General features: G+C 31.5%; 1 protein-coding gene across 7 annotated transcripts; it reads left to right on the top strand.

Annotated features, from left to right (window-relative positions):
* Positions 1-201: 201 nt before the first annotated feature.
* Positions 202-7,312, top strand: LOC133794326 (uncharacterized). 7 transcript variants are annotated; one of them, XM_062231577.1, is made up of 7 exons: positions 202-428; positions 599-679; positions 1,579-1,661; positions 2,344-2,431; positions 5,555-5,733; positions 6,690-6,828; positions 6,991-7,312. In XM_062231577.1, the coding sequence occupies exons 6-7, from the start codon at positions 6,809-6,811 to the stop codon at positions 7,181-7,183; spliced, it is 213 nt and encodes a 70-aa protein (XP_062087561.1). In that variant the 5' UTR covers positions 202-428; positions 599-679; positions 1,579-1,661; positions 2,344-2,431; positions 5,555-5,733; positions 6,690-6,808; the 3' UTR covers positions 7,184-7,312. The 7 variants fall into 7 exon arrangements, with proteins under 7 accessions (XP_062087561.1, XP_062087524.1, XP_062087547.1 ...); XM_062231540.1 differs by lacking the exon at positions 6,690-6,828 and having other exon boundaries at positions 203-428; XM_062231548.1 differs by lacking the exon at positions 6,690-6,828 and having other exon boundaries at positions 235-428; positions 588-679.
* Positions 7,313-10,675: the final 3,363 nt, after the last annotated feature.

Here is a 10,675-nt window from a genome sequence, read left to right as displayed (position 1 = left end):
AAAGAAATAGATAAATAAATAAAAATGAAAAAAAAAGAAGAAGAAGAATGAAAAAATGAAAAAAAAAAAAGATGAAAGAAAAAATTAGTAGGAAAAAAAAAAAAAAGGGAAAAAATAGTAAAAAAAATCAAGTATAAAAAAAGAAAATTAATAATAAGAAAAAAAAAAGTAACATTTCCATATTTTAATTCTCCTAAAAAAAAATAATAAAAATATAACCATAGCTATTAGGGCTTTATCCTTTATTCGTATAGTTCTTTCTTACATTGTTCGACCGATCAAAGCCATCCTTGCATTTTGTTCGACCGGTCAAAGCTTTGCTCCTCCGATTAGTGATCTACTCCTCCGATCATCCTTCTCCACCATCGTCCATGGAAGTTCGGTAGTCATCGTTCACCAGTCTTCATCCTAGCTCCTTTATTTTCTAGGTTTATTTCAATATTTCTCATTCTCTTTAATCTCTTCAATCGGTATTAGGTAGTAATTTTCAGATTCATAGATCTGTAAGTTTATTGCTCTGTACTGTACTTTTCTTCCTCTTTGTTTAATCTACTGTTCATTTTCCTATTTTTTTTTTCCCACTTGAGTATATGTGCAGAACTACGGACAGTAAGGGCTTCATCTTCATCGCTGGTTTTACGTTGATGGCATATCTTCTTCATTTACAAGTTTTAGTTTGGTATATGGTGCTTTTCGTTTATATTTTTTTCCTTTAGTGTTTGGTATTGTTTTTGTATATATGGTTTTTACCTTATTTGTTTAGTTCCTAGATAGTGCATTTATTCAAATCTTAATATGTAAGCCTCATCGCTATATCGATCAACTCTAATCGTGCTTCTGGTCTCTAGTTAACTATGTTTCAATTGTTGTCCACTTTCTAAGTCTCTAGTACCTACCAGGCTTTGAAAACAGGGGGAAATTAATCAGTCAATCGAAGATTTCTATAGAGCGTTTTTTAGTTCACAACCAATGGGGCTAAGATTTAATCGAGCAAATCAGACATATATAACTAGTTCCAGACCAGTTATGACATTGGCAATGTAGACAAATTAGCTTCTGTTTATTTAAGATATCAATGGATTAGAAACTAGATAACATTTAATTAAGTTTATGCATATAAATATTATATGTGACTTTCATGTTTTGATAAATATTAGTTAATTGTTTGTAAACTTTGTATCATTTTTGGGTCTACGTACATAGCTTGAGAGGCATCCCTCTCTTCCCAATATATGCACCTTGTTAGACTTTTGATATTAAAATTGTGTCCCCTGCATTTCATACGTTCAATAAAATGTTATCAGTTTATTAGACTTTTGTTTATTAAAATTGTTTGTATCAGTTTTGATAACTCTTCTTTTGATATTAATTTATGTAAAAGTGCATATATGCTGAAGCTACATTCAACATCCTATATTACAGTTTTGAAAATTTCAAAAATTAGTTATATCTATGTATTTTTATATTTATATATGTGTATTTCTTTCATTCTCAACTACTTTAAAGTAGTAAGAAGACCCTTATCCTTTATTTTTAGAAAATATTATCATTGAAATTTGCAAGAAATTTATTTTGTAGATTTTGCGTGAGCCCTTGTTTGAAAATTTGATGGAAATTTCATCAACACCATTGGAGAATACAACAAGTTTCACTGCACCAAGGTTAAAATGGAATACAACTTCAGCTGCTGCTCTGCATTTTATATCGCCATGACTTTGCTTCTTTTGATAATGTCAATCTTAGTCTTAGTATGGAATATCATGTATTATATGTCAACTTTTATGAGAATGCTTATCCATTTATACCTATGCTTTCAACATTATTTTTAAGATTTGTAAAAGATTGGTGATACTTAAATTTCCTCAACATGCATATTTTTCATAATTGCACTTTCAATTTCATTGTATTTAAATTTCCTCAACTTTTACAGTTCTATTTCTATAACATTTCTCATTGTATAACTCTTGTATAACTCTTGATATTGTAGAGTATGTTTCTATGTTTTCTTATAGATTTTTCAGCTTCGTTTTTAGCAATGACTTCTGTCCTAGGTAGATAGATAGGTGCAAGTCTAACTATGTTTATGATTCATAAACATGTGTCACATAGGGAAGTGGTATGTAACCAATGACCAAAACAAAATTAAAGTGTTCCAAATTTATATCTAACAAGTTTTTTTAAGGCTAAAATTAATACCCACTATGTTGGTAATTGTTCCCAATATATGCACCTTGATTATTTTGTTGGGTTTTGATCATAAATAATGAGACTTGTGTTAATTTGGTGATGTCATATTGCTAATATATGTCTCTTTGTATTTTTTTTTTTCTCTTTGTAATTTAGTTAAAGCTTTTCTGGTTGGCTGCCTTCGAGAGAAAAGGCAAGATACTTGGGGTGCAACCAATCTCACGAAAGATTTTTATTTGCAAAGGTATGCCTCTTACTTTGTTTTAATAACATGCAAATGCTAGAGGAGTTTGAATATCTTAAATATTCATCCATAGTGAAGTAAGATCTGAGAAATTTGTGTGTTGTGGTGAGATAAAGAAGAAAACATGTATGTTGTTTGAATTGATATTGGCAAATAATTGGTTGCTAGCCTAGAGGAAATAGTGTTTGATTTTATGTAGACTTATCTAGTATTACTGTTTTATAATTGAATTTTGTTTGCGTGACTTGTTTGATTATTGAGGCTATTTCTTTAAAGGAGAGTGGAATAATTTTTTATTTCCTGTTTTATATATGTTAGTTTTCTTTTTGTCCCTTCTCACAGAAAGGGTTAAAAAAAGGAAGATATATAGGCTCTTATTATCAACTTTGGACATCATGTTCGATAAAAGTTGGTTACAGTTCAACAAGTAATAAGAATTGAGGACTTAGTTAATATTAACTTATTAAATTCATAGATAGAAAGATTATACCTTTCTCTAATAATTTTGAGTATATATTTTTCATTTAATTGTAGAGCCTCAAATGAGTATAAGCAAGGTGCTAAGAGTTTTGTAGAGACAATAGGGAAAGAGGCTAATTACCCAAAAAAAATAGTGTCCCTACAAAGTGTGTCGAATCTTAAGTCACCATGATGTCATCATTCTTTATGAGCATTTGATCATAAATGGGATTGATCCAACTTACAAAATATGATTTCATCACGGGGAAGAAGTATCTAGAAGTGATGATATTGAGGAAATGAATTCTTTTGATGCATGTGTTTAGTGCTACAAATCTTGATGACTGTGATTTTGACTAACATGTAGAAGACCCTGATGACAATTTCACCAAAAAATTAGAAGATGCAAAAATTCCATTATATCCATAGTGCACAAAATACACTAAGTTAATTGCTATTGTTGCTTTGCATAAGCTTAAGATTCTAATGGATTGTCGGACAAATGTTTTGATGAAATGCTAGGGTTTTCCATGATATGCTACCATTTGATAATGTGCTCCTTAAGTCTATGTACTCAGAAAATTTCTTCGAGCATTTGACTTAGGATATGAAAGGATTCATGCCCGTGTAAATGATTGTTGTCTATTTAGAAAAGATAAAGAGAAGTTGGAAAATTGTCTAACATGTGGAACTTCTCGTTGGATGTTAGACAAACTTACTGAGAAGGTTCGGAAAGGTGTCCCATAAGAGAAAAATGTATGAACTTTAAGTTAAATTAAACACACTGTTTAGTTTGATTAAAGGGAATAATGAAAGAAGATGAAGAGCTCGAAGAGAACAAAGCCATACTAATTGCTCTGTCATTAAGCTCAGAGTTTGATTTCAAAGGGGAGAAAAGAAGCATGAAAGAGAATTAAAGGACTGACACATGGACCAATCAGAATGAGTCTTTCTGTTCTATTTAACATAAATTTCTCTATAAATAGTAGACGAGAGACTCATTTGGAGGACCTTGGATTCATTTTTACATTTCTTGAATGTGGAATTGGAGAGCGAATCATAGACTGACTTAAGCATCAGAAAATCTTTTTGTAGGTACTCCTCCTTTGATTCATTCGTTCAATTCTTATGAAGAGCACATTCACAAAGTCGATTGAAACAACTGAATGTGTATTCCAAGGCTACGTCAGCGATCCACAGTTTGAAGAAGATGATCTATCTTATTTTAGAAAGTTATTAATTTGAGAAAATTTTGGCCCAAACAATAACTAATGCTGAAAAGCAAATTTGAGTGACTTTTATAAGTATTTTAATAACTTACAGATATCAAATGGAAACCACCTATTAAAGGTGTCAATAACTCTTCAAAATCATATAATATTAATAACTCATAACTTAAATTGATAATCATGTGTGTTCTCATTGAGGAATTACTTAATGTCCTTGTTCTTTGAGGTGCCGAGTGTTTGTATTCTTGGTAGGCACACTTGCCTTTGTAATGAATGTGCAGGGTCTTGCAGTACTAAGTGTTAGAGATATTAAGTTAGCAAATGGTCTGGTTGACTAAGACTAGTAAGATATTGATTGCATAACAATGTCCTAATCTAGAAATCTTCTCTTTAGAAACATATAATTTGAACCAGAAATTAATAAGAGATAAATATTAAATACTTATATTATAAATTGAAATGTATAGATTAGAGAAAGAAAATTGGGTTGTTTACTTTAGAAAATAGAGTGGCTGAGAATAAAAGAGTAGTAGGGCACACAACGCCATTGGAGGGAGAGCGGTGGTTGATGGTAGTGACCGTTGATGCTAAACCCATCATCTACCCTCCAACATGAGCTTGTCTCGGAGGTGATGAAGATGAGCATGGTGGTTCGATTATCGTTGAGGATGAAGTTAGTAGATCACGACTATGTTAGCACTATGATAATGTATATATGTAATTGAGTACTATTGCTTGTCAGTTGCAACATTAACACAAACTAGTGTTGGAAGGTGCCACATCAGCTTGGAATAGACGTTCAAGTAGCCTATCCTGTGTTTCCTTATGTTTTTAGTTTTTTTTTTAGGATTTATCTTTTTGGACCCTATATTTTGTAAAATTACTTGTTTGGACTCTGTGTTTTGAACAATTACTTTTTGGTATAAAATGGTTAATCCTTGGTTAAAGTTTTTTTGAACTAAAATCACAAATAATTTTCAAAACTAATAGTTCAGAATAAAAACACAATCATTCCGCCTAATAACTGTGTTGTTATTATTCATCAAAATTGGGTTTAGGTTTAAGGGCCTATTCGAACTATATTACAAAACACAAGTTTTATTTTTTATTGTATTTGGAGTTGATTATGTAATTTTTACAAATTTTTGATGGGATGATGTGGTTGAAGTGATGGGATGGATCACCACCAATACTTTCTTTAGTGGGCCTTTCACCATCTTGGGCCTAAGGCTCTTCCTCTTTGTCTGGAATACAACACTTTCGAACTATATTACAAAACACAAGTTTTTTTTTTATTGTATTTGGAGTTGATTATGTAATTTTTACAAATTTATGATGGGATGATGTGGTTGAAGTGATGGGATGGACCACCACCAATACTTTCTTTAGTGGGCCTTTCACCATCTTGGGCCTAAGACTCTTCCTCTTTGTCTAGAATACAACACTACAGTCTTTTCTTCTCAACTGTGATCAAGCGTGGATTGTGAAGGAAAGAATCCATACATCTTTTCTTCTGGAAGAGGAAAGAACCGAAACTTCGTCGTACTACGAAGAGGAAATGCTTAGGCCTTCTGTTGGACGTGGAAACCTCTTCTCCTTTTCCAAGATCTTTAGGTACCTCTGTTATTTCTTTTTTCTCTCATTATTTCTTTACAATTATAATAATGTCTCTTTTATGGCCTTATTCGTGTGGATTCTATATCTAATTACTCAGCTGAACCTTCAATGTCGATTTATGGGTTCTGCTTGTAGAGATGATTGATGTTTAGTCAAGAACAATTTAATTGCATATCTACTTTAATATAGTTCAGCATGCTTAGAATTCTCACAGCTAGGGGTCATCTCAGACCCAACATGCAATTTAGAGAAATGAATTAAAATTGGGAAATTTAAAATTTTGGTTGTTGTCGCCAGTGTATATGTAATTAACCTGCTCTTAATTGCGTTTTATAAGTTTTGTGGGTTTTGGCACAGAAGGCTGCACTTCAATTTAACCTCAAAAAGTAGTTTTGAGCAAAGATTCGAAGTTGAAAACCTTTTGACTTTTTTTTTGACAAATATAAAATAGGAAAGTTCTGTATATAATAAAAGAAAGATTACCATATATAGCACAAAATTTCTCCACCGATTCCTTCTAGTGCTGGAAGGTCATAGAAGTTGGTGAAAGAAGAGGAATATGAAATGGGTTTAACCTCTTCTGTTTTAAAAATGTGGTTTCCAAAGCTTGTTTTACTTTGAGAGACTTAGTCAATTCATGAACGGGGTAATCTCAGACCAAAATTGTAATCTATAGCACTGAATAGGAAATGGGTAATTGAGAAACGTCTGGTTTTGTTTATATGCATTGCATGCTACTAATTGCATCTGTATTTTTTGCATTATTATCCATGAAGAAGGGATATTATATTGTCCATTTTTCATGAAGAAAAGTGGTGAATTAAATTAATATGTATTCACCAATACCATGTTTCAGTCATATTTCTATTCCAAAATGAGTAATTTTTTCTACCTTTACGCATTCCATTGAAATTTTAGTAGAGTTTGTTTATTTGTCTTGTTGTAACAAGGAGACTATTGGATTCCATTCATATCAAACTTTCTCAAGCCTGGATCAATCATCTGATAAAAAGGGGAGGTCAAACTTGTTTATTGAATCAATGGGTGCTTCCATGCATGTACTGGCTAGTAGATGCTTATGCACAAGAGAGAGTGAGTTTGGCTGGGGTCTATGTTGTTTAGTACCCTAGAAATCAATGCAGATAAAAAAAAGGATCATCTGCTCTCAAGAATCTTCTGAATGTTTTCACTCATTTATATTTGTTTTTCAAATGCTTAAAGAAAACTATTTTGGCCCCTTCTCTCATCTCACAGGCAGCTGGAGCAAGAGATGGAAACCGTGGTAAATGTGTTGCAGCCTAGACCTTTAGGGATCATAGAGCACCAGTTCTCTGGTGAAGAGATTTGCGAGGCGAGTGCTACGGTTCACAGAGCTGTGGAGAATTGGCGACGAAATGCGAAATTGGAGCCAACAACTCACATCTTAAATGATTACATTAAGAAGTGAAAAGAAAATACTAGCTAAAACCATTTTCCATTGATGGTTCAAGATTTTTATTGTTTTGAGTCGAAGGATATAGAAGATCTTGGTACCTAATTAAAATTTGTGTACATCAATGAAGTTTGATTTCTGTTATTTTTTCCTTATATTCTTTTCTCCGATTCTGAAAGCAACTTCCATTAAAAATGATTCCCATTTAACAAATGTTTCACTTCCTCCTTTATTGCTAAAATTAATCTATTAAGGACTTTTTAATAGTTAAAACCCCTTAAGTCAATGACACACAACCTTCTAAAATTTCAAAATGAATTTAACTATAGTAAAAATAAGAATACTTTAGAATTTCTTATAAGCATTTTTAGAAAACTTAAGTTCAGAATTTTTTAGTTATGCTTGAGAAACAATTAAATTTGTGTAGATTAATCTAGAAGTTGTATTTGTAAAACAAATACACTAAAAAAAATCGAGAACAAATAATTCTAGCCACAAATATAAAGTGGGCTAGCCACTATAAATACCCCATCATGGATAGCAAATGGTGTAACTACAAACAAGCCATTAATAAAATTTTACTACTACCCATTACTCTCTAAAACATAAACCTTACTTTTCCAAACTCAAATTTCTTCACTTCTCCACTTAACAACATCAACTATAATATCATAACCCATCATTACTCTAGCCACTACTACTACTCATCAAATATTCTAAACTACTTCAACCACATCATCCCCTCATAAATTTGTGAAAATTACATAATCAACTCCAAATACAATAAAAAAAAAACTTGTGGTTTGTAATATAGTTCGAATAGACCCTTAAACCTAAACCCAATTTTAATGAAAAAAATTGAAAAAACAACACAATTTTTAGTCGAAATGATTGTGTTTTTATTCTGAATTATTAGTTTTGTAAATTATTTGTGATTTTAGGTCAAAAAACTTTGACCAAAATGAGGTTTATGGATCTATTTGAACCATTTTACACCAAAAAAGTAATTTGTTGAAACACAGGGTCCAAATAAGTAATGAGACAAAATATTGTTGGGAAAACTTATACAGGATCTTGTTTACTTTCATGTAAATCTTATATTAAACAAATTAATATAAGACAACCTAGAACATGTTTCTATAATTGAATTTAAACAGAGATAATTATAAGAACACTTACATTATACGCAGCGGAATGTATTAGTCATTTCTTTAGTTTCTCTAACCTTTGAATCATTTCTGTCGCATGGTATCACCAAGAAACTGAACTGATCTTCAAATTTCTTCACAACCTTTCATAGTATCTTTAGAATCACCTAGACTAGAGTAGACAATTCTCAACACATGAGATAGAGAAGAGAAGAGAATTTAGAGGCTTAGAAAATGACTTTTGTTGTAGAGAGAATCTGAAAACGTAGAGCATCAAGAATAGATCTACCGATCTTCTCAGATTCACACACTGATTAACTCTCACTTAGCATTCTTTTTATAGGCTCAATTATGTCACTTATTTTAATTAAAAAAATCAATAAAATTATAGGTAATTTAAGCCATTAGGTCGAAATTCTCATGGGCTTTAGGCCCGTGAGATTTCCCATTTAATTATAAGCTCGTTGGTCTTATTATTTTCTATTGATTAATTAATTAAATAATTATTTAAATCCTTTATCGAATTAATTATTTATAATTTGAACCTTAATTTAAACTTATTTATTAATTTAGATTCCAATTTTTCTTAATTAATAAATCTGCCCTAAAATTTGTTTTCTTCTCTAAATTGTATGACTCTGTAAAACTATCCAAAATTGACTTGGTCAACTTTGATAATTAAAGCAATTAATTGAGATTATCTAGATGATTTTATCCAAGGTACAGTGTGAATCATGGGCCTATGAAATCAAGCTTCAATAAGTTATCATAAATTTACTAACTTATTAATTTCTCGTGACTCCACTAAAAACTCAGAATTGCACTCTTAAATACATAGAACGCTCTATAAGCAATATATATACGTTATTAGTTATCCATTGTTACAATCATAATTGTCACTCAATCACTATAGACGATCTACAATGAGATGAGATTAAAATACCGTTTTACCCCTCATTGCATTTTATCCTTAAAACAATTAATTCTTTGTAAATGATATTTCAGTAAACTAATATTAATTACTCAAATGAGGTCTCTAGCATTTAGCACCTTGAACCAAACTAAAAGAAAACCATCGTTTTACTTCTTCATCAGAAGCTATAGATGTTCATATCTATGATTAACACTCCCACTCAATTATACTACCGAGTTCCCAAGATGTAAGTATGGGCTAGTCCGTAGGGTAAGCTGGTAACGAACAAGTTAAAGAACTCAAATAATACAATCAGTTAGAATACTAACTACTCAGAATTGAGATTGAATTGACCTATGATCAACTATATGATATGAGTAAAATAGATAATAAAGGTATGTTTACTTATCACATCTACTGTCAATATCGTTCCAGTTCGATGTAACAAATACATACGTTCTTATCTACTTTGCTAATGTTTTGGAAAGAATGTAACACTACAATGTGTAAGTAAATCATATCGTAGGTTGGAAAGTTAGTGTAAATCTTGTGTAATGACTAATCTTAGGACTAACTTATGTTTGAACATATAATTATATTTATATTCCATTGTGATTAGGCCACTGTAAAAATGATTAGCTATATGTTTGAGATTTAATAGAAGTTTATATTAAACAAATAATCATGGAAACAAATTATGTGAGCAAAGTGATTGACCAAGTCAAAATTGATTTCTATTCTTTTATTGATAAAAAAATGAGATTACAAAGAAATTGAGTTTTAATTAGGGCATAAAATCCCAACAAACTCCCACTTGCACTAATTGAAACTAATGTCTTAATTCTACTAATCCCATTTCTTTGATATGCTTATCAAATGTAGTTTATGGTAGTGTTTTTGTAAACGGATTTGCAAGATTGTCTTTAGATGCAATCTTCATAACCTTCACATCTCCCCTGACCACATATTATCGAATTATGTGATACTTCATTTCTATATGCTTACTCCTTTTGTGACTACGAGGTTCTTTCGAGTTGGCTATCGATCCTATGTTGTCACAAAAAAACACGAGCGGATTATCCATATCTGGAATAACACCAAGATTTGAATATAACTTCTTTAGCTAGACTATTTCCTTAGTTGCTTCAAACACAGCTATGTACTCAGCCTCCATGGTGGAATCTGAGATCACAAACTTCTTTACGCTTCTGCATATCACAGCTCCACCCCCAAGAGTTAACACCATTTCAGAAGTAGACTTCCTGTCATCGACATTAGGCTGAAAATCTGAATTGGTGTAGCCTATAGGGTTCATAACATCACCCTTGTAGACTAACATATAATCCCTAGTCTGTCTTAAATACTTCAGAACATGCTTAACTGCTATCCAATGTTCTGGTCCTGGTTTTGACTGATACCTGCTCACTACTGCCACTACATAGCATA

This window comes from Humulus lupulus, chromosome 1, assembly GCF_963169125.1.
Source record: "Humulus lupulus chromosome 1, drHumLupu1.1, whole genome shotgun sequence".
NCBI lineage: Eukaryota > Viridiplantae > Streptophyta > Magnoliopsida > Rosales > Cannabaceae > Humulus > Humulus lupulus.
Note: the sequence above shows the minus strand (reverse complement) of the source record. Positions and strands in the feature narration are given on the sequence as shown.

What these genes read in the sequence shown, in the direction of transcription:
- LOC133794326 (XM_062231563.1), top strand. Translation starts at nt 5,678, where the DNA reads ATGCTTAGGCCTTCTGTTGGACGTGGAAACCTCTTCTCCTTTTCCAAG. An exon ending in TCCTTTTCCAAGATCTTTAG is followed by an intron (nt 5,734 to 6,990) that starts GTACCTCTGTTA and finishes CTCATCTCACAG; the next exon opens with GCAGCTGGAGCAAGAGATGG.